The sequence below is a fragment of the Pongo abelii genome, chromosome 6 (assembly GCF_028885655.2).
Source record: "Pongo abelii isolate AG06213 chromosome 6, NHGRI_mPonAbe1-v2.0_pri, whole genome shotgun sequence".
Taxonomy (NCBI): domain Eukaryota; kingdom Metazoa; phylum Chordata; class Mammalia; order Primates; family Hominidae; genus Pongo; species Pongo abelii.
The window spans coordinates 56,095,933-56,120,871 of NC_071991.2; the positions used below are offsets into that span (position 1 = coordinate 56,095,933).

General features: G+C 40.1%; 1 protein-coding gene across 3 annotated transcripts in view; it reads left to right on the plus strand.

The window, feature by feature from the left end:
• CPVL (carboxypeptidase vitellogenic like) overlaps nt 1-24,939 on the plus strand; it is a 156,684-nt gene that overhangs the window by 100,344 nt on the left and 31,401 nt on the right. For all 3 annotated transcript variants that reach the window (XM_054558809.2, NM_001131184.1, XM_054558808.2), the window contains 1 exon segment: nt 21,008-21,190. In XM_054558809.2, coding sequence (XP_054414784.1) covers nt 21,008-21,190 — 183 coding nt within the window.

Consider the following 24,939-nt stretch of genomic DNA (forward strand, 5'->3'; position numbering starts at 1 on the left):
ATGATCACTGAGAGAGTGCTTGATATAATTTCAGTTTTCTTAAATTTATTGAGGCTCATTTTGTGGCCTGTCATTTGGTCTGTCTTGGAGAAAGTTCCATGTGCTGTTGAATAGCATGTGTATTCTTTGGTTGTTGGATGAAATGTTCTGTATGTATCTGTTAAGTCCATTTGTTCCAAGGTATAGTTTAAATCCATTGTTTCTTTGTTGCCTTTCTCTCTTGATGACCTGTCTAGTGCTGTCAGTGGAGTATTGAAATCCCCCACTATTAATGTGTTGCTGTCTATCTCATTTCTTAGGTCTATTAGTAATTGTTTTATAAATGTGGGAGCTCCGCTGTTAGATGCATATGTGTTTAGGCCTTTGACCATTATATAATGTCCTTCTTTGTCTCTTTTAACTGCTGTTGCTTTAAGTTTGTTTTGTCTGATATAAGAATAGCTATTCCTGCTCACTTTTGGTGTCCCTTTGCATGAAATGCCTTTTTCCACTCCTTTACTTTATGTGAGTCCTTATGTGTTAGGTGATTCTCCTGAAGGCAGCAGATAGTTGGTTGGTGAGTTCTTATCCATTTTGCAGCTCTGTATCTTTTAAGTAGAGCATTTAGGCCATTTGCATCCAATGTTACTATTGAGATATGAGGTACCATTGCATTCATCATGCTATTTGTTGCCTGTGTACCTTGGTTTTTTTGCCTTTTAAATTGTATTTTTGTTTTATAGGTCCTGTGTGATCTATGCTTTAAAAAGGTTCTGTTTTGATGTGTTTCCAGGATTTGTTTCAAGATTTAGAGCTCCTTTTAGCAGCTCTTGTAGTGGTGGCTTGGTAGTTGTAAATTCTCTCAGTATCTGTTTGTCTGAAAAAGACTGAATCTTTCTTTCATATATGATGCTTAGTTTCACTGGATACAAAATTCTTGGCTGATAATTGTTTTGTTTGAGGAGGCTGAAGATAGGGCCCCAATCCCTTGTAGCTTGTGTGGTTTCTGCTGAGAAATCTGCTGTTAACCTGATAGGTTTTCCTTTATAGGTTACCTGGTACTTTTGTCTCACAGTTCTTAAGATTCTTTCTTTCGTCTTAACTTTGGATAACCTGATTGGACAATGTGCCTAGGTGATGATCTTTTTGTGATAAATTTCCCAGGTGTTCTTTGTGCTTCTTGTATTTGGATGTCTAGGTCTCTAGCAAGACCAGGGAAGTTTTCCTCGATTATTCCCCCAAATCTGTTTTCCAAACTTTTTGATTTGTCTACTTTCTCAGGAACACCGATTATTCTTAGGTTTGGTCATTCAACATAATCCCAGACTTCTTGGAGGCTTTGTTCATTTTTCTAATTTTTTTTGAATTTATCTTTGTTGGACTGGGTTAATTCGAAGACCTTGTCATCAAGCTCTGAATTTCTTTTTTCTATTTGTTCAGTTCTATTGCTGAGACTTTAGAGAGTATTTTGCATTTCTATAAGTGTGTCCAATGTTTCCCGAAGTTTTGATTGTTTTTTCTTTATGCAATCTATTTCCCTTGACTTCTTGTATCGTTTTTTGGATTTCCTTGCATTGGGCCTTGCCTTTCTCTGGTGCCTCCCTGATTAGCTTAATAACTAACCTTCTGAATTCTTTTTCAGGTAAATCAGGAATTTCTTCTTGGTTTGAATCCATTTCTGGTGAGCTAGTGTGATTTTGGGGGGGTGTTAAAGAGCTTTGTTTTGTCACTTTACCAGAGTTGGTTTTCTGGTTCCTTCTCATTTGGGTAGTCTCTGTCAGAAGGTCTAGGGCTGAAGGCTGTTATTCAGATTCTTTTGTCCCACTGGGTGGGGGTGTTCCCTTGATGTGGTACTGTCTCCTTTTTCCTATAGATGTGGCTTTCTGTGAGCTGAGCTGCAGTGATTGTTATCTCTCTTCTGGGTCTAGCCACCCAGCATGGCTCCCAGGCTCTGGGCTGGTACTGGGGGTTGTCTGCACAGAGTCCTGTGATGTGAACCGTCTATGGGTATCTCAGCCATGGATACCAGCACCTGTTCTGGTGGAGGTAGCAGCGGGGTGAAATGAACTCTGTGAGGGTTCTTAGCTTTGGTGGTTTAATGTTCTATTTTCGTGCTGGTTGGCCTCCTGCCAGGAGGTGCTGCTTTCTGGAGAGCATCAGCTGTGGTAGTATGGAGAGGAACCAACCATGGGTGGGGCCCTAGAACTCCCAAGAGTATATGCTCTTTGTCTTCAGCTACCAGGGTGGGTAGGGAAGGCCCATCAGGTGGCGGCGAGGCTGGGCGAGTCTGAGCTCAGACTCTTCTTGGGCAATCTTGCTGCGGCTGAGTATTTGGGGTGTCTCCTGGGTCCTGCAGGAGCTGTCCACTTCTTCAGAGGGCCTGTGGGTCCTCTCAGGATTCTTGGTTTGTTCTTGCAGTCATTCTGGAGCTAAAATTCATGATGCGAGCCTCCGTACACTGCTGTCTGTCCGAGTCAGCACTGCAGTCTCTATTTTATAAAATCTTAATACAGATCAAGTGTTTCTGAGGAAAATGTAGCATCCAAATTGAAATGTAAAAGTGTAAAATACAGGATTTTAAAAACTTAGTATAAAAAAAAGAATGTAAGGTATCTCACTAATCATTTTTATGTTGGGTACATGTTGAAATTAGAATCTTTTGAAGACGTTGGGTTAAATAAAATGTAGTTTTGAAATGAATGTCACCCTTCCTTTTTACTCTTTTTTTTTTTGAGATGGAGTCTTGCTCTGTCACCCATGCTGGAGTGCAGTGGTGCAATCTCGGCTCACTGCAACCTCCACCTCCTGGGTTCAAGCCATTCTCCTGCCTCAGCCTCCTGAGGAGCTGGGACTACAGGAGCATGCCACCATGCCCAGCTAATTTTTGTATTTTTAGCAGAGATGGGGTTTCACCATGTTGGCCATGATGGTCTCTATCTCCTGACCTTATGATCCACCTGCCTCGGCCACCCAAAGTGCTGGGATTACAGGCATGAGCCACCATGCCCGGCCTCTTTTTACTTTTCTAATGTGGTTACTAGTAAATTTTAAAATTCCTATTGGCTTGATAAATCTACTGGAAAGGATCACTTAAGCTTTTGATGTCACGCACAATAAACCATTGCCTAACCCAAGGGAACAAAGATTTAGTCCTGTGTTTTCTTCCAAGAGTTCTGTAGTTTTCACACTTACTTTTCATCAGTAAAAATTAATAAATTTAGCTAGATGCAACAACATGAAGACTCTTAGAAACATAGTGTTCAGTGAACAAGACATGTCACCGATTACAAATAGAAGAAAGCACAAAAACAAAAATAAATCATTTATTATTTTGAGATACAAACACATATTGCAAAACTTTTTTCAAACATTAGAAAATTCTATATCTAAACTCCAGGATAGTGAATATCTCTGTCCAGGAAACAGAAAGCTGGGACTGGGACAGGGAAGAAGTACATTGGGTAGATTCAATAGTATTGGTAACATAGAAGTTCTTAAGGTGAATGGTGCATTTGTGGTTATCTGTTTATTATTAAGCTCCCTAACTTACAGATATGTAGGCTAGGAAATAATAGTAAGTTTTTTTGTTTGTTTGTTTGTTTGTTTGTTTTGAGACAAGTGTTGCTCTGTTGCCCAGGCTGGAGTGCACTGGTATGATCTCAACTCACTGCAGCCTCCGCCTCCCAGATTAAAGCGATTCTTGTGTGTCAGCCTCCCTAGTAGCTGGGACTACAGGCGTGCGCCACCACACCCAACTAAGTTTTGTATTTTCAGTAGACAGGGGGTTTCACCATGCTGCCCAGGCTGGTCTCAAACTCCTGACCTCAAGTGATCTGCCCACCTTGGCCTCCCAAAGTGCTGGGATTACATGTGTGAGCCACCACGCCTGGCCGATAATAAGATTTTAAAGGAGGCAACTGTGATTAATGCTCTGCAGAGATTTAATTAACCATGTTGTGAGGATTTGGTCTGCTTAGTATGGCAATGCCTTTAAAGTCTCTCAGCACACTACAAAGAAGTAGGAGGCGTTATGGTGGAGGCAAAGTCACTGATCTACTCTCATGGGGAGTCCCATCAGTTTTCCTCATGGACAGAAAATGATGACACAGTCCAAAATAGCAGGTAACTAAAATCATCTTTTCTACCTGGCTCTACCTGCCCATTGGTGAGCAGCTGATTTACCTTGCAGGTCATATTCTGTTACATCTCCCTGATGGTAGCATTGAAGTGCATTCAGTGTCAGAAGCCTCACTGCTTGGAACTTAAAATTTCCCTTTTACTCCCTAATCTGTAAAATGCTATCTCATGGACAATAAGCATTATGAGGGCAGCTATGTTACCTGTCTTGTTCACCACTGTATACCCAGGGCCTAGCACAGTGGCAGGTACGTAGTAGACTCTCAGTAACCTGTAAGAAATGAAAAAATAATTTTTATAGGAACAAAAAAGGTTTGATGGAGAATAAGTGTTGCTTAATACATTTGACTTTATTTAATCTTCCCTTTTCCAACCATTCTGAAACTGCACATGCACTACAACTGTGGTTCTAATGGCTCCCTTTGCATTAGAAACACCTGGGGTGCTCTAACAACACCTAATCAGGCCCACTCCACCAAAGATTCTGATTTAGCTACCTACTATAGCAACCAGCATATAGTAAGTAGTATGCAGTAAAGTTGGAAAGAAGGAAGGGAAGGAAAAGAAAGGGTGGAATGATGGAAGGAAAAGAAAGGATGGAATGACAGAAGGAAGACAAATGGCTTGTTCATTTGTACTATAAATCACCTTTACAATAAACATATATTCAATTATAAGTGCAAATAATCCACCACCTCAAGTACCATTGACTATATCATGTATATTCCTCAGTCCTTAGTCTTAGTCAGCAGCATTAAAAAAATGCGAATGCACTCTCATACATTGATTGTAAGATGTATCCTCATTTTGAAAATAATAAACATGGTGATGAAAGGATAGGGTATCTCTAGAATCTAGGAAATGCAACCCACAGTCTCCAGGAGGTTTGGCTTTGAAATCTCTGCTCTTTGTAGAGGTCCCCTAGTCCCATACTCCTTGTGATATAGGAGTTATATTGTTCTTGTTTTTCTTGAAGATTCTGAAAATGTTTTCAACCCCCTTTTCTCTGTCTGGTTATAGTTCCTGCCTTGCTTAAAAAAAAAATCATTTGGGCTGTATTTTCAAAGACCGTGTGTGTGTGTGTGTGTGTGTGTGTGTGTGTGCGCACGTGTGTGCATGCACATGCATGTGTGTTTCCTTGAATTTGAGGTTGTTTGTGTTTCTAAGTGGTCTGGAAGGACACTGCAGTTTTAAGAGGAACCATCTGCAAATGCCAGTTCTTACTTGCACTTGTGCTTTTAAAGGTTAAGTTGCCTTTGGGTAGGGCTTAATATGCTGTATTTAAAAGTTTATCTGGTCGGGCGCGGTGGCTCACGCCTGTAATCCCAGTACTTTGGGAGTCCGAGGCTGGCAGATCACAAGGTCAGGAGTTTGAGACCAGCCTGGCCAGTATGGTGAAACCCATCTCTACTAAAAATACAAAAAAATTAGCCGGGTGTGGTGGTGCATGCCTTTAGTCTCAGCTACTTGGGAGGTTGAGGTAGGAGAACTGCTTGAACCTGGGAGGTGGAAGTTGCAGTGAGCCGAGATCACGCCACTGCACTCCAGCTTGGGTGACAGAGCAAGACTCCGTCTCAAAAAAAAAAAAAGTGCATCTAGTCAGGGAATGGTAAATATAAAGTTACATTTCCCTGTCACTTATCATTCTACAGCTCATTAAATTTCACCTAATTGCATCTTCAGGATTCAGGATGTTAGTGTTTCTCAGCTTCACTACCAGACTGAAATCTTAACACCCGGGTCATTAGAGTTCTATTTACTTATCCCAGGCTATCAAAAGATCTTCCTTTAGGAATGGCGAGTTCCTGAGTAATAAATGTGACTTAGAAGTTTGAAAGGTAAATATTCCAGCAAATCTAACTCATTTTATTAGTCATTCTAATTGCTTATGGCATTTTCCATCATAACATCTTTTGATGGCAAAATGCTGATGGTAATGGTGGCCAGGAAACTAGATTTGATAAATGTCTAGCATATCAAGAAAAATTTAACACTTAAATGAGGCTAATTCTTCAACTGTTAGTTGGACTTTAAGCTTCTGTCAAACCATGATGGGAAAAGTCTGACTGTGTTGACTGTGAGCTTTATGTGATTTCCCCCTAGCCCTTTGAAGACAATGAAGGGAATGCCAGTATCATTTCACGAAAACTTCTGGGAGGAGGAAGTAGCTCCCAGTGAAGCATGACTTCTGCAGAGAGGGAAGCTAACTCTAGGACATTTATTTTATGTAACTATAGTCTATAGATAAGCAACTGCCACATTATAGGCAAATAAAAATAGTGTGCGTTCGAAAACCAATTTATACTGCAGAGTTCCTTGTGAGTTCGTTTTATCTGTATCCATTATAGTCCAAATGCAAGAGTAGCATTAATTTTTTTAAGGAGGCATACTTCTGGGCTCTTTTGATTTTTAAGCATTTCAGAGAATAAAGGGAAAAGAGAATACCTATAAATTATGAAATTGATTTTGATTCACCTAAACTTGCCATGCTTTCAACATCTTCTCTTGTTCATACTTTATGTTAGATGAAATGTTCACATGATAACCCGTGTGTGTTTGTATTTTCTCTTCATTCTTTCATTAAGCCATTTAATAATATATTCTTCCCCATGAGATGGTTTAAGTTGTTTTGCTTGGTGCACACCACCAGCATGTCGTGAGGGCTTTATTTTGTTGTTGTTCGAAAGTGTCTCATGCTTAAAACATTAGAAAGTACACTTGTGATTGTGGCTACAGGAAATGTAGAATTTAATCTAGAGTTAATTAAATATGGCATGGTGAGGGTGGTTCAGAGAGAGAGATAATAAATGACAATACCATTTGCTATGCAGATTCCAGAGATCTAAAACCCAGTAAGCTAAGAAATGTATATTTAAATTCAGTTGCTATGAAACCCAACTGGTATGAAACACAGGCGATTACATCAGTTGACTTTACTTTGAAAAGACACATCGAGAAAGAATGGAGAGAGTATTCTTTTCTGGATACAATTAGTACTATCTGTTGTGCAATAAATGTCACATGCTGTAGTGGCTATTCCATCTTTATTCCTCATGTCCTAGAGATGCAAAAAGTCGACGTAGATGTTTTAAAAGACTGGGCCACTGGGAATCAATGGAAATCCAAAGCAATGTGTGCCCACCACCATCCAATAAAGTGTGAGAGGATATAGGAAAGGTTTAATTTTTTAATTTAAAACAAAAGGAAATAAATAAGCTTTGCTGACTCTTTTTATTATTATTTTTTTGAGACAGAGTCTCACTCTGTCACCCAGGTTGGAGTGCAGTGGCATAATCTCAGCTCACTGCAACCTCCACCTCCCGGGGTCAAGCAATTCTCATGCCTCAACCTCCCAAGTACCTAGGATTACCGGTGCCTGCCACCATACTTGGTTGATTTTTGTATTTTTAGTAAAGAAGGGATTTCGCCATGTTGGCCAGGCTGGTCTTGAACTCCTGACTTCAGGTGATCCGCCCACCTCAGCCTCCCAAACTGCTGGGACTAGAGGGATGAGTCACCATGCCCAGCCTGATGTATAATGTACAGATTGGTCCTAGGGGGCTGATTTGGTCTATATGTCACGGTCACACATCAGATGGTCTAGAGCCAGAATGGAAAGCCAATGCTTTTGTCTTTGATTTTCCAGTTATCATCATCATCATCATCATCATCATCATCATCATGATTTGAGTCGGTTTGCCATACAGTCTGACTCCAGGCCCCATGCTCTTTCCACTCCAGTTTCCTCTTCTTTCGTGTGAGAGTGGATGACTTAATTCTGTGGCAGTTGACCCTGGTCTGTTATCAAAAAGAGAAAGACACATGGTCACACTTCCCACTGCCGACAGAAGCCCCAGTCATATGTTCTGGGCTCTTCCTAGGGCTTTTTCGTTGGATTTGCCTGGTCTATGTTGTAGAAGTTGTCTAACCACCCACACTCCTGCCATGAGTCAGTCTGTGCCATCTACTTGCTTATGACTATTATTATTATCATTGTTCCCAAGTCTTGTCATTGGGTAATGATCAACGCAACAGCACAAAAGCAGAAAACTTTTGCTCTGGGCAGAAGCTCCTGATGCCCTCCTTCTTGATTTCTGGCTTTCCCCTCTGCTCTTTTCACTCTGAAGATTCATGTCTGTTTCTTCAGCCTCCTGACAGTCCCCATATTTGTTACAGTGATTTGCACATTCCTTCTAAGCCTGTTTGACATTCTCTGGAAAGAAAAGGGAAAAGGATGCTTTAGTCTCCCAACAGGGGAGAGCTGTGTTTTTGGAAGAAAAACAACACCAAAAAACCTAATTGCAAGGTAATGGGGTGGCTTTGATGAATAGAACCATTGAGAGCATGGGGCAGAAAGTCTTGCACCTGACTGATACCAGGTTTTCCTGTCTAGATAAAAACATAAAGAACACAGAGCACAGACTTTTAAAAAAAAAAAAAAAGGTAAAGAAAAGTAAGCTGTGTAACCAGGCACTTGCCTTCTTTTATGAGGAGATCAACCTGGTTGGAAACCTTCCACTAACTTTGCTATCTACCAGGGAGGGGGTGTGGGGATTAATAACAACAGGTGGGAATTAGACTCCTGGCAGTAGCTTTTCTGGTTCTTTGGATGTGTGCCTACTACTGTCGCTCTCAGTCCTCTTCTCAGAGAAAGGCAAAGTAACCTTTATTCAAACTGGAATTTTCTCAAGCTGGAAGGCAAGTTTGTTATGGGAGGAGAGAATGCCAATGGGTCAGCCAGAATCCAAGGAGGGCTGCACTTTGCGGAATGCTCTGCTGCCTGACCACGCTAGGGCTTCCCCGTCCACTGTCCATATTCGTTTTGAGAGCTTCTGAGCATCTCTAGGTTAACGCTTTTTTCAGGCTGTTTAGCATTTCTCCTGTGATGAGGCTGTCCTGCTCTCTGCTGGCATTCGGGACCACTTTAGCTGGGAAGGATCTTTTCCTTCCCATTAGTGAAAGGGAGCACAGCTTTCCTGTTTTATTTTTTCCCCCTCTTCATAATCCTTAATGTATTCATTCAATTACTAGTGGTACTATTATTTTTTGTTTTTCGTTTTGTTTTGTTTTGTTTTGTTTTAGAGACAGGGTCTCACTGTTGCCCAGGCTAGAGTGCAGTGTCATAATCATAGCTCACTGCAACCTCAACCTCCTGGGTTCAAAAGACCCTCTCACCTCAGCCTCCCGAGTAGCTGGGACTACAGGAGCATGCTGCTGTGCTTGGCTAATTTTTTAACTTTTTTGTAGAGAGAGGATATTGCTGTGTTGCCCAGACTGGTCTCACACTCCTGGCCTCAAGTGATCCTCCTACCTCAGCTTCCCACAGTGCTGGGATTAAAGGTGTGAGCCATGGCATCTGGCCCATTACTATTATATTTTGAACTTAAGTGACAGTGGTAATGTTGGGGAGCGGAGAGCTGGCAGGGCAAGCCAATAGCAAGCAGGTTTTCCCATAGTTCCTGTCTACTCCCCTGTAATGATAGATATTATAGGAGTATCTGCTGCTCCTCCTCCACATGGACATAGTTTCCAATTTCCTTAATCCAGCTTCATGAACCGCAGACCGCTCCTCCGAGAGTGGCTGTCCTTGGAAGTTACTTCTGTTACTTTGCAGCTATTGACAAAGAGACCAATTTTCTTTCCAGTGTATACCAAACCCAAGGTATAGCAGTGCTGTCCAATAGAAATACAATGCAAGGGAAATATGTGCATTTAAATTTTCTAGAAGGCACATGGAAACTATAAAAGAAACAGGTGAAATCAATTTTAACAATATATTGTCCTTAACACTATATATATAATGTCATCATATTAACTTGCAATTGATACTAAGAAATTATTGAAATATTTTACATTCTTTTCTTTGTACTGAGTCTTCAGAATCCTGTGTGTATCTTAGATGCACATAACAATTTTGACTAGCCACACTTTAAGTGCTTATAAGACACTTTATTGACGAATGTAGGTTGATACCATAGATTTAACTGTCTATAAATTAAAGCATTTTTTCTTTGCTCTTGCAGGGCTGTTTCTTGTTGGTTGGGTTGTATGCAAATATGTGTTTGTTAATTAAATATATTTAATGATGTGGAAAAAGAAAGAAATTGGCTCCTTGACCCACCTCCTAGTAGGGTAATAACTTTGTCAAGCACATTGCAGTCTTTGGAGATGACCCTTAGGTGTGACCTTGAAGCTGACCTTCTGATAGGCAGGGGTACATTCCTCTTCTGGAGAGATTTATCTGTGGGAGTGGGTGAGCTTGCTCCTGGGACACTTTCAGTTTATTAAAATTCAGTTATTGGGCCGGGCGCGGTGGCTCATGCCTGTAATCCCAGCACTTTGGGAGGCCAAGGCGGGTGGATCACTTGAGGTCAGGTGTTCAAGACCAGCCTGGGAAACATGGTGAAACCTTGTCTCTACCAAAAAATACAAAAATTAGCCAGGTGTAAATCCGGGAGGCAGAAGTTGCAGTGAGCCGAGATCGCACCACTGCACTCCAGCCTGGGTGACAGAGTGAGACCCTGTCTCAAAAAAAAAAAAAAAAATCCAGTTATTGATCATGGTCAGAGGAGATTCTTGAGAGGCAAGGGGATCAGAAAGCGGCCATGAGAGCAGACCCTACCCTGAAACAAGAAGCAGAGTAAAGGACTGACTAGAGGGGGCCCCAGGACTTTTATATTCAAGCGAGAGGACAAGAATTATTCTGGATCATTCTTAAAAGTCATTTAAGTGTGCTGGTCTAGGTTTTCCGAAGATCATTGCATCGGAATGATGGCTTTCTGGATCCTTTTCAAGTTGGCTTTGTTGTTCCCCACTAAAAGCAGCAAAATTATTTAGAGTTAAGGTGCAAGAAAGCAAGAATAATTTTTTTGGCCGAAAGACATTATTTATATAATCGCTGGACACTGACTCAAACTTGCTGTTCCACTTCCATTCTTCTTTATTCATCTTGACAAAACCAGCTGGTAGGGGGATGGGAGGCACATGGGGCTGTTTATTCTAAGTTGACTTACTCTCTTGTCTTCCCTTTTCCTGAAAACCTGAAAGCAAAATATTCTCTTTTTAAGAACAACTTGGTTGCAGAAATCACTACTGTTTCATTCAATTTTTCTACCAGTCTTCTTCAAGCAGGCCTTGGGGACTCAGGCCTCCTGAGTATTACATCCCTAAGACTGCACAATTACCGGGAAGAAGTATGGCCAACAGTGAGAGTGATGGGCAGCTGAGGTCAACGCATTGTCCATGGACAGATAACAAGTCTGCCCCCACTCAGGGACATTTCTTAAATGTTATACTCCTCAGCTGAATTAAAGTTTTCTTCTGCAGCTGAGCTTTTGGGAAACCCATGGGAATTATTGTTTGTTGAGCTGGATAATAGTGAAATTAATTCTTTTCTGCTTAGGGGGAAGGCACTGGTGGGACATGCTAATTGCTTCAGTCTAAAAGAACTCCTGGCCACATTAGAGTTTGTAATAGAAGAATGATAAGTAAAGCAGCCAGAAGAGGAAGTTTGGAGGGCTGATTTGCAGGAGTTTCATTGATTTAGCATCTGTAGGGAAAATTCCCTTAAAAAAGAATTTTTTTTTTGGGATTAGTGAACAGGAGAACATTCAAAACTAAGACAGATAGAGGCCAACTGGGAATGCTGTGCAGCCTGGAATAGCTTAGGCTGCTGTTCAATCATTTCCCCAAACAGGAAACCACAGAATGTTAGAGAGTAAGGTCACTAGATCATTGGGAAAAAAGCATAACTTTGTCTGCAAAGTATTATGATATATTGTAAATGGGCCAGAATATAAGCATAAATCTTTCGTCTAAAAATGCAACAACAAAAATCCATCCTTCTCACAAAAGCACAATTTGCTTTCCTGTTGTGCTGAGATACCAAAGCCTCCTTCTGTGGTATTTCTGTAATTTTCCTAATAAGTAAGAGCTGTAAGCAGGAAATAAAGACAAAAGTTTTGTGTTCTCTGTCAGTAACATGTGTGCTTATTTTTTTTTTTCAACAACAAAAAAAATGGATAAAGTTTAGAACAGTAAGTGGACCTCACATGATTTATTTTCAGTCTTAGCCTTTCATGCTAGCAACAACGAAAATAAACTAAAATGCACATTTATATACATTTCTGTCCCTAATCTCTCAGGCTGTATTAAAAACACAGAGTTCTTTTTTCACCTTTGATTATCATCATGGCACCGCCTGACTTAAATTTTAAGTGAAAATCTGTGTGCATGGAGTGTGGAATCTTTCCAGGTGTCTGTAAACGTACTCTTCTGCAGGTATCTTTGGCTAAAACGGTTGCTTTATATCTGCCTTAAATTATTTACCCCTCAGAGGCATACTCTATTTAAAATAAGGGTTAATTCTCATCTGATTCTGTTCATTAGGTCTTTACTAGGAAAAGGTTTTCTTGCTGAGAGAGTTAAACTCATGAATAAACTGCTGATTTATGTGCATCTAGAACCTGAAAATTCAATTTATGATTTGAATTGTTAAAAGGACTAGCATTTTAGAAAGGTTTAAGTGAAACTGATTTTTCTTGGCCCCTCTTCTAAGGAAAACTTAAAGAATGAAAGCATAAATTTCCCTTTCCTTTTCTGATTATTCACTGCTTTGAAAAGTTAAAAAAAAAATCTGAAGCATTTGGAAGACAGGGGTCACATCTTTCCATACCTGTTCCCATGGTACTTAGTCCTTAGTCTCTCCATAAACGTGTCTGTTGAATAGGCAGAGATCTCATATGAGTAAACTAAAAAACAAACAAACAAAACACACTACATACACAAGTGAGCATGCCCTCTTCTCCAACTCAGACAAAAGGCCACTTCCCTTCCATTTCAGATGGAGGGAACACTTAACCACCTGCAAATCCAGGAAGGAAGTGAAATAAATGGATAGTGTTGGATCGAGACCTACTGATCTTTCTTTTTTACCCATGACAGAGATATGGATACAGAGAATATTTTTCTCTTCTAAGAAAAACAATAGCATAAGCATTGAATAAATGACAACCACCCTGTGCCTCTGTGTGTGAGGATACCAGGGCAGGGGTGGGGGTGTGCCTCAGGGTTACAGCTCTGCAAAGTGTTAGCTCATTGTGGCTGAGAGGAATTACAGGCCCAGCATGGTCAGATCTGACTGTCTTAGTTCAGGCTGCTGTAATGTAGTAACATAGACTAAGGGCTTAAAAACAAGAAAAAATTATTTCTTACAGTTCTGGAAGCTGGAAATCTGAGATCAGATTACCAGCATGATCAGTTCTGGTGAGGATCTTCTCCTGGGTTGCAGACTACTGACCTCTTTTTGTATCCTCACATGGTGGAAAGAGTGATAGAGAGCTCTCTGAGGTCTCTTTTGTAGGGGCACTAATTCCATTCATGAGGGCTCTGCTCTTATTCCCTAATCACCCTCCAAAGGCCCCATCTCCTAACACCATCACTTTGGCTGTTAGGTTTTCCACATTTGAGTTTTGGGAGGATACAAACATTTGGTCCATAACACTGGCATCTAAATGAAAAAACAGTTACAACAACACCATTTGGACTAACCAAATACATCTGCATGCTGAATGCAAGCCTCACACAGCCAACTTAAGACCTCTGCACTCCAGTATAGGAATTTATTTTTTAGTTTATCCTTGATAAAGAGCAATAAAAACATTGGTAACACCTGCTCTTCAAGTTATACGAAATCTTTAGGTTTGGTATCCTATTTGCCCTTCCTGACAGCTGTGGGATGTAGCTATTTCCACTTTTTAGAGGAGAAAATTAAAGCTCAGAGTGAGTACATGACATATCCAAGATCACTCAGTGAGCACAGGTCTTGCGGGGCTGAGGCAGGGCCAGAGGTCAAGACTTCTGTCTGAAAGTGTTGTTTGCTTTTATAAGCTTCTGCTGTTAGTTCTGTCCAGTCAATGGCCTGCCTGGTGCAGTTCTTTATGGAGTTCTAACTCCTCCATCTTAAGTCACAATTCTAATCCATAGGTAACATTTCGTTTGGAAATTGTTGTACCATTTTGTACTTTATCATGCTTCACATGCATCATGTTTCATAAATACTCCTGATTCATATGTGCTTTTCTTTTCTTTCTTTCTTTTTTTTTTTTTTTGAGATGGAGTCTCACTCTGTCACCCAGGCTGGAGTGCAATGGTGCGATCGCGGCTCACTGCAAGCTCCGCCTCTCAGGTTCACTCCATTCTCCTGCCTCAGCCTCCCAAGTAGCTGGGGCTACAAGCACCCACCACCACGCCCGGCTAATTTTTTTTTTGTATTTTAGTAGAGACGGAGTTTCACCGTGTTAGCCAGGATGGTCTCCATCTTCTGACCTTGTGATCCGCCCACCTTGGCCTCCCAACGTGCTGGGATTACAGGCGTGAGCCACTGCGCCTGGCCACTTTTCTTATACCCATTGTACAGATGAAGAAACTGAGCTCTAGATGGGCTAACTCAATTAAGATAATACTGCCAGTTAGTGGCAGGGGTCAGATTCAAACCCAGCCATAGAGTTTATGCACATAACTATAAACAAATATCCTTAATGTCAGAGTTGCACTTTAGGTTTACCACTTGCTTGTGGAATTACAAATACAGAATAAAGCACCTGTTCAATGTGTTCTTATGGAGGTTAGTGACCTTAGTAGTGAGGCAATGTGGAAGAGCACTTAGAAGCACACAGTTTGGGCTCAGGTCAATCTGAACTTGAATTTCAGTCACCTGTTGGGGGATCATGGTACACTGACTTACCTCCCTACACCTGTGCCTCCTTGTGCCTAAAATGGGATAAATAACACCTGCCTTCTGAGAATGCTGTAAAATGCTTAGCACAGTTCCTGGAACATAATAAGAAAAACAACAAGAGAGTCTTATTATTACTCAAAAGCTTCCTTTTAAAAGCCATAGTCTTTACCACACTTTTCTAGCATGTAAGTGTGGGGAAATTCCATGTGATTTTGAATTCCAGGCTTCAGAATTAAAAGTTCCTTTAAAAGAGTAATACATGAATTTATGGCTCTAACTTTCAAGAAAAGACTGAGATGCTGTGGCCAATGCATGTAAAATTAGTAGCCAAGGGTGTGTTATTATTTCGAGAGCTTGAATATATAGAGAGTTCAGGTTTATCCTGGCTGGATTTCTTCCTACAGTCAGCCTTTTTCTGAAAGAGTGAGATTGACAACCAAGTATTTGACACAGAAAGACCATCCCTATATTCTGAAGGTTTATTTAGAAGAAGTGCTTTGTCGAGTCTCTCCAGTCATTATCAGACGATCAACTTGCTTGAGAAGGAGGAGGATCTAATACTCACTGACCTCTTATTCTGTGTCAGGCACTGTGCTGAAACTTTGTGTACGTGGTCTCATTAGTTCTCATTACAATTCTGTATAGTTGTTAGCATCCTCATGTCCAGAAAAGGGGCTGAAGCTCTTGGAAGTTCACCCACATGTCTACGAGTTCCTAGTTATGGTGTGTTGGCATGCACCACACTGGTCTGAAGGTGTATGAATTTGGATTTCATGGTTTCAGTGACAGAAACAACTCTGCTTGCTTGAAGCATGAAAGGAATTGATTGGAAGACAGGATAGGTCTTAGAATTCATGGAAAAACTGAAGAAGTGGGGCGAAGAAAGACAGCAGACTGGGGAAAATTCTAGGGATCTAGGAAGCAAAACTAATGAGTAGACTTATCAATGAACTCTGTGTCCTCTGCCCATGATTCCAATTCCAGGGAAAGAGCATTTGAGTGCCTTTACTTAGGTAATGTGCTCATCCTTTGCCAGAGGAGGCAGGACACTGTGATTGACAACTCCCACCAGGGCTGTATCCATTGAGGGTGTGGGTGACCCAAAGTACAGTTTCTAGGAGAAGGGAGAGTGGACCTGGGCATGCAAAAGCAGCAGATGATCACTATACAGCACCACATGAAACCATTAAAGAGCAGAATCCATACCCTGTAATTGTCCATCGGTTTTATGGGGTACCAGGCACTGTGCAAGGCCTGGGGATGTAGCACGCACTCGGGGAGCTCCTGTTTTTAAGGCACTGCTGGTATTTCACAGCTGTTTAGCAAGGCCACTCCCCACCAACTGTGAGTAATGCCCTTGCACACATCCTGTCCATAGAGTCAAAGTGAGAGGTGACTAAGAGATATCACCAGGGCCGGACAAACAGAGCAAGATTGTTTCCGAACTGGAGATGTGAACTGTGTCTCATATGCAACTAACTCTCAGTTTCCAGCAGCTTTTGGTAGCACTAAATGGTTAGCTGCAGGGAGTCAATAAATGCTTGTTGGTTTGAAGGAACTTAGCTGTTTCTTAAGGAAAAATTTTAGGTAGAAGGGTGGAAGTCGGGATCTAGGACTCATTCTGTTGCCTCACAGTATCACAGTTTCCATAACGATAAAGTGGAGGCGGACAGTGGAACACTTCTGTTCCTGACCTCGTGAAGCAGTACAAGAATAAAGCTCTACGTACATGAAAGCACGTTGAAAAGCAAGAAAGAATTAATAATAATAAAAATGCTTTTCTCATCTCTGCCTTTTGACAAAGAGGAAAAAAAAAGATGCTTGTGGTCCAAGTCACCGAACGCCATCTTTTGTAAATGCTTGAATTCTGGAATGAGTTTTTAAAGACTGTCTATGAACTAAAATTAAGCTTTTTACCTAGTTGTCATGAAAAAAAAAAAGAGAGCTGGTATGGTAGTATTTGAATTCTTACAAATTATTTCTCCAAAAGACTCATCTTTTGCCAAACTGAGGTGTCCAACCTCATAGCATTATTGTTCTTTTTTTTTTTTTTTCATTATAAAAGCATTCTAGGCTGGGTGCAGTGGCTCATGCCTGTAATCCCAGCACTTTAGGAGGCAGGTAGATCACTTGAGCCCAGAAGTTTGAGACCAGCCTTGGCAACATGGTGATACCCTGTCTCTACCAAAAATACGAAAAATAGCCAGTCTCATAACCTGGTCTCTAAATTAATTAATTAATTAAACTTTTAAAAGAATTATTTTGTAAAAAACGATGAGAACACATGGACACATGGGGGGAACAACACATACTGGGGCCTGTCAGGAGAGTGCGGGGGGAGGGAGGTAATGGATGCTGGGCTTAATACCTAGGTGATGAGATGATCTGTACAGCAAACCACCATGGCACACATTTACCTGTGTAACAAACCTGCACATATACCCCTGAACTTAAAAGTTGAAGAAAAATAAATCAATAAATAAAAAGCATTCTATGGCCAGGTGTGGTGGCTCATACCTATAATCCCAGCATTTTGGGAAGGAAGCTGAGGTGGGCAAATTGCTTGAGCCCAGGAGTTCAAGACCAGCCTGGGCAACATGGCGAAACCCCGTCTCTACAAAATATACAAAAAAATTAGCTGGGTGTAGTGGCGTGCACCTGTAGTCCCAGCTACTTGGGAGGTTGAGATGGGAGGATGGCTTGAGCCCAGGAGGTAGAGGTTGCAGTGAGCCAAGATTGTGCCATTGCACTCCAGCTTGGGGGAACATAGTGAGACTGTCTCTTAAAAAAAAAAAAATTAAAAAAAAAAGGATTGTAACCGCATTTACCAAAAACAAAACAAAACAAAACAGAAACCTAGAAAATAGCCAATCTAAAACAAATCAACCACAGCTCAAATAACTGTATGTTGATTTGTTCTTTCCCCAGGTTTGAAGCATTTTTAAATATGTGATAATTAGAGTACAAACAAGTGAAGTCTCAGTTTTTCATTGATTTTTTTCATAAGATAAGCATTTTTCTGTGACATTGCATAACCTTCACTTCCACTAAGCTAAGCAGCCAGCCCTCTAAGGAGTAAAAGAAGTCTCTAAAAGCAGTGGCTTTGCTCCCTTACCAGAGGCCTACAGCTGACCAGAAAGGAAAGTGAGGAAATGCTTGTTCAGGGCACTGCCTAGTACGTCGCTGGAGACCAACTCCAACCAGCTCTTTCCTTGTTCCTTGTTTTGTTCCAATCATTATTGACAAGGGAAGTGTAGCTAAAAGCTGCATTCATCTGTCTCCTCCCTTCTGTCTTTAGACCTTGTTGCTTAAAATACCAGCAAGCCTCAGGAGTAGGTTTGCTCCAGAGTGTCCCAGTTTTAGCACTGAATGTCTTGCTGGGCAATTCCTGTCCAGGGCAAACTGGGACAGTTGGTCACCCTACCAGGGGAGAAGTGGGATGAGTGTGTAGACATATTTGGCCAACCTGTCCTTGTCAGAGCTAAGGTCCTGCGTGGAACTTTTCTATCAGGATGTGGGTAGCCAGCATGTGCCCTTGGACTTCAGGACCACCCCTATGCCATGCCCACCTGCTTCTCATGCTCAGTCACTGGGTCCTAGGCTATCTCATCCACTCATCCAGCCTAGAGGCACCTAACTGGGATATTCCTATAGGGGCTTATGAGAGTAAATGTGACATTTAGGTGAAAATAAGAGCTCTGGAATTCTTATATTTAATGCTGGCCTGCCTTTGAAATCACTTCTCATGATCATTATTCTGATTTCTTTTTTGTTGCATTTGACTTATGTGCCCTTCAGAAATACAAAATGGTTTCCTTGCTTTGCAAAGGAAGGATTTCCATTTGTACCCAAAAGTAGACCTTCTACACATTGCCTGTGCGAGATTGTGCAATTCAGCTCTTCACTGTTTCTTGGTCCAGAGAGTTGGTGCTCTTGTTATGATAAGTCTTGACTAACAAGATAAGTCTTGACTGACAACTCAGGGATGGTCCTCATTCCACGCCAGTTCAACATGTAATATAATGCTGTACATATAAATGTGTTTTTGCTGTAACATGGGGACTTTGCTATTGTCCCTTAAGGATGAAAAAAACATCACATTGATTTCAAAATATAGTAATGATTGTCAGTAAAGAAAGCTGTTGGAGACACATGAGAGATGCAAGCTGCCTATAGTGGCCATGGAGAGTAAAACTAAATGGATGCGCTACGAATTTGCTGATTGATCAGCATCTTTTACACTGAATTCTAGAAGAAGAATCACTTTATGCTTGATGATCTTTGCTAATCAGCTATAATCAGGTCTTCATAGAATGGTGAAGTAATTAAGTCTTGTTCACTGGTACTATCATATATAATTGTTTCCATACTGTTGGCCAAAACAACTATAGGAGGCTTTGCAGAGGCCATAAGTACTCAAGGTCTTTGAGGTAATTTCTCTATATAAACAATGCAAATATTTTATTACTGGAGTTCAGTTGAATTTTTTTAACAGGCTTTAAATCTTTCAGGATTTTCCTGTGGGTTTCTTCTTAGGAGAGTGGGGGTGGTGATGGTGACTGAGTAACATGAAAGGCCCTGTGTTCCTGCAGTGGGGGCCCAGGGCTCTTTCATCTTAGTCTGACTGCTGTCCCACTGCTGCTTGAGGATTTGGAGTGTGTAAAAGTCCTGGGCTTTTTAATTATGTTTGAGCCTTTTAAGAAGCCCGACCTATAAAGGGAAAGACGGAAACTTATGCAGTGAAATATTTTATATCCAATTTGAGGATTCAACCAAAGGTCTCCACTCGGGCCAAATCAGAGCCTTCAAATAGATCAAAGGTAGCATGGAGTTGAGGCCGACCTCTTTGTTGGAGGTGGAGTGGCAATACTTTATGATAATTAATATGTTAGTTGCATAAAAGTAGCGTAAGAGTAGAAAAAAAGGAGTATATTACTCAGATTTCCACCATCTAAATTTAACATTTTTCAAACTTTGTATTCCATATATGTGAATATGTACATTGATTTTTATAGTTATAATTGTGATATACATTATACTTGACTTTCTGCTTTCATACTTAACATTATGTGATAAGCATTTTCCACATTGCATCATGGTTCAATGAAACATTTTAAATGGTGTTATAATATCCTATAGAATTCTTATACTGTTGTGCATTTACCTGCTCAATTATAGGACTTCTGGATTGTGTTTGAGTTTTTGATTATAAGACTCAATGAATATATATAATTTTAAAAAATTTCTTTGGGCATGTTTTCCTAGAATATATTCTACAAGTTGAAATTACTGGGACAAGGAATTTCAACATTTTTAAGTTTGGGGGCAGAAAATTGGCTACTGATTTTCTAAAAGGTAGAGCCATTTTATTCTGTCCCCATTAGTTCTACAACTTTATCAGAATTGGGAATTATCTGAATTCTTTTTTCAAGCAAATTGAAAATTGTTTTAGGATTAATGAAAAGAGTTACTTCAGTGTTGTTTTTCCTATAATAACCATCAGTTTGACACACACACAAAATTGTATTCTAGGAAGAAAGAACATTCCTCACTGTTGACAAGCAGCTATCGTATTTTTAAAAAGGAAGTTTTGCAAATGGCACGGCAGGCATAGTTGCTTCCAATAAGAAACAAATTTGAGGCACCTGAATCTCTCTGTCTGCTGCTGCAAAAAAATTATACTTGCTACTGAAATCAATGTAGGAGAGGAGAACAATATGGATTAGCAATACCCAAGAGAATGCTCAGCTTGCCAGCGACTGCAGTGCCTGAAGTTGAAGTTAATGAAATGCAGGCTTCATGAAAATCCTAGGGGGTAGTATTCCTTAGTTCCACTAAAATGTAACCATAGTCTTCCTTCTTAACATAGCCATAAATCCAAGTAAAACCTGTATATATGTATCACTGAGTAATACAACACAAATGTTTTTGCAACCAAGAGAGGCCTTTATGCAGATTACTATGAAGAATGCAATGGTAGAGACAAGACTTGAGTTTATTTCAGATTGTTGTTGTTTATGGCTAACTAGAAGAAAATCTCAGAGAGATTCATGTCTCTTTTTCTCTCTCACTGGCTCACTATTTATACCTAGCTCGATTCATGAGCTTCACCTCCTGAATCTTGCATTTGCTGATGGCTTGATTTCATTTCAGGTTCTGATCTACAATGGCCAACTGGACATCATCGTGGCAGCTGCCCTGACAGAGCACTCCTTGATGGGCATGGACTGGAAAGGCTCCCAGGAATACAAGAAGGCAGAAAAAAAAGTTTGGAAGATCTTTAAATCTGACAGTGAAGTGGCTGGTTACGTCCGGCAAGTGGGTGACTTCCATCAGGTAGGAAGATGCTTGGGAGCAGGCAGGTTGTGGGAATGGGAGAGTGGGATTGAAAATAAAGCCTGGATGCCAATGAGACATGGCCGACCTTAAGCAAAGCCATACAACAGCCAGTGTGTGTCTTCTGTGGCCCTACTTTCCACAGAGAAGAGTGGTCTAAGTTCATACATACATAGGACTAAATATAAAACCAGACAAAGGTTTAGGCATTGTTCAAGAGGTAGGGAGACAATTCATTAAAAAGACAGTGCTCAGTTCAAAGAGGCAAATCATTAATGAGAGAATTGCAGTCTATTTGGGGAGAGAACTTGGCAAATTATAAAAGGAAGTTTCAACACAATCTCCTCTGGCAAATGTATGATCACATTTTTGTATTACATGTGGAACCTCAGGACAAAATCTGTCTAGCTGATACTCTAGTGCAACCTCCACTTCGGGGTCAGATGTTACTCTCATCGTCTTCCTTTCTTGTAATGTCCTCTTCAAGTGTTGGAATCATGGTTATATTGGCCTCATAAAATAAGTTGGGAAGTGTTTCCTCTTTCTGTTGTTGGAAACAGTATCTTTAAGTGTTAGGAGAATTCACTGGTGAAGCCATCTGGGCCTGGAGATTTCTTTGAGGGAAGGGTTTTGTTGTTGATATGTAAGTGTACATCTTTATAGAATACATGTAGTATTTTGATACATGTATTTAATGTTAATGACCAAATCAGGGTATTTAGGATATCCATCACCTCAAACATGTATCATTTTGTTATATTGGGAACATTCAAATCTCTTCTAGCTATTTTGAAATATACAATATATCGTTCTTAACTATAGTCACCCTACTGTGCTGTTGAACACTAGAATTTATTCCTTCTATCTAACTGTCTGCACCCCTTAATCAATCTCTCTTCGTCTTCCCACCCATCCCCACTTCCCAGCCTCTGGTAACTATCATTCTATTCTCTACCTCCATGAAATTAACTTTTTATGCTCCCACATATGAGTGAGAACATACGATATCTGTCTTTCTTTGCCTGGCTTATTTCCTTTAACATAATGACCTCCAGTTCCATCCATGTCACTGCAAGTGATAGGATTTCATTCTTTTTTATGGCTTAGTAATATTCCATTGTGTATATATGCCACATTTTTAAAATCCATTCATCTGTTGATGGACACTTAGGGTGATTCCATGTCATGGCTATTGTGAATAGTACTATAATAAACATGGGGTGCAGATATTCCTTTGATATACTGATTTCTTTTCCTTTGGAAAAATACCAAGTAGTGGAATTGCTGCAGCATATGGTAATTCTATTTTTAGTTTTTTTTTAGAAACCTCCATATTGTTTCCTATAATGGCTGTACTAATTTACATTCCTACCAGTAGTGTGTGAGTTCATTTTCTCTGCATCCTCATCAGCATCTGTTATTTTTTGTCTTTTTGGTAATAGCCATTATAACTCCAATGAGATGATACCTCATTGTGGTTTTAATTTGCATTTCCCTGATAATTAGTGATGTTGAGCATTTTTCCATACACCTGTTAGGCACCTATATGTCTTCTTTTGAGAAATGTCTATTAAGATCCTTTTCTCACTTTTTTTTTTTTTTTTTGAGACGGAGTCTTGCTCTGTCGCCCAGGCTGGAGTGCAGTGGCGGGATCTCTCAGCTCACTGCAAGCTCCACCTCCCCAGTTCACGCCATTCTCCTGCCTCAGCCTCCCGCCTCCCGCCTCAGCCTCCCGAGTAGCTGAAACTACAGGCGCCTGCCACCATACCTGGCTAAGTTTTTGTATTTTTAGTAGAGATGGGGTTTCACCGTGTTAGCCAGGATGGTCTCGATCTCCTGACCTCGTGATCCGCCCACCTCAGCCTCCCAAAGTGCTGGGATTACAGGCTTGAGCCACTGCGCCTGGCCCTTTTCTCACTTTTTAATGGTATTATTTATGTTTTTTGCTCTTCAGTTGTTTGAGTTCCTTGTATATTCTGGATATTAGTCTTTGGTCAGATGGATAGTTGGCAGATATTTTCTCCTATTCTACAGGTTGTCTCTTCACTCTATTGATTGTTCCCTTTGCTGTGAAGAAACTTTTTAGTTTAATGTAGACCCATTTGTCTATTTATGGTTTTATTTCCTATGCTTTTGGGGTCTTAGCCATAAAAGCTTTACCTACACCAGTGTCCTGAAGTGTTTCCCCTGTTTTCTTCTAGTGGTTTTATCATTTTGAGTCTTATGTTTAAGTCTTTAATCCATTTTGACCTTATTTTACATGGATATGGTGAGAGACAGGGGTTTAGTTTTTGAGCTTATTCTACGTGTATATGGTGAGAGATAGGGGTTTAGCTTCATTCTTCTGCATATGGATCCCAGTTTATCCAGCACCATTCATTGAAGAGGGTGTCCTTTCCCCAGTGTGTGTTCTTGTCAGCTTTGTCAGAGATTATTTGGCTATAAATATGTGGATTTATTTCTGGGTTTCCTATTCTGTACCATTGGTCTATGTGCCTGTTTTTGTACTAATACCTTGCTGTTTTGGTTGTTATTGCTTTGTAGGATATTTTGAAATCGGGTAGTGTGATGCCTCCAGCTTTGTTCTTTTTGCTCAGTATTGCTTTGACTATTTGGGGTCTTTTGTGGTCCATGTGAATTTTAGAACTTTTTTTTTATTTCTGTGACAAATGCCATTGGTATTTTAATAGTTATGCATTGAACCTGTAGATTGCTTTATTCAGTATGATCATTTAAAAAATATTAATTTTTCCAATCCATGAGTATGAGATGTCTTCCATTTGTTTGTGTCCTCTTCAACTTCTTACATCAGCATTTTATAGTTTTCCTTGTAGAGATCTTTCACCTGCTTGATTACATCTATTTTAAGGTTATTTATTTCTTTTGTAGCTATTGTAAATGGGATTGGTTTCTTGATTTCTTTTTTAGGTAGTTCATTATTAGTGTATAGAAATGCTAGTGAGTTTTGTATGTTGATTTTGTATCCTACAACTTTACTGAATTCATTTATCAGTTCTAAAAGTTTTTTGGTGGAGTCTTTAGTTTTTTCTGTATAAAAGATCGTGTCATCTGCAAAGAGAAACAGTTTGACTTGCTCTTTTTCAGTATGAATGCCTTTTGTTTCTTTTTCTTACCCAGTTGCTCTGGCTAGGACTTCTGGTACTATGTTGAATAGGAGTGGTGAAAGGGGACATTCTTGTCTTGTTCCAATTCTTAGAGGAAATGCTTTCAGCTTTTCCCTATTCAGTATGATGATGTTTGTCGTATATGGCCTTTATTATGTTGTGGTATGTTCCTTCTATGCCTGATTTGTTGACAGTTTTTATCATGAAGGGATGTTGGATTTTATCAAATGTTTTTCTTAATCTATTGAGATGAACTTATGGTTTTTGTCTTTCATTCTGTTGATGTGATGTATCATGTTTATTGATTTGCATATGTTGAACCATCCTTGCATTTCTGGGATAAATTCCACTTGATTATGGTGTATTATCTATTTGATGTGTTGTTGGATTCTGTTTGATAGTATTTTGTTGAGGATTTTTACATCTATATTCATTAGGGAGATTGGCCTGTAGTTTTCTTTTTGTGTGTGTCCTTGTCTGGTTTTGGTATCAGGATGATAGCCTTGTAGAATGAATTAGAAAGAATTGCCTCCTCTTTAATTTTAAAGAATTAGTTTGAGAAGAATTTGTGTTAGCTCTTTCATATAAGTTTGGTAGAATTTGGCAGAAAGGTCATCCAGTCCT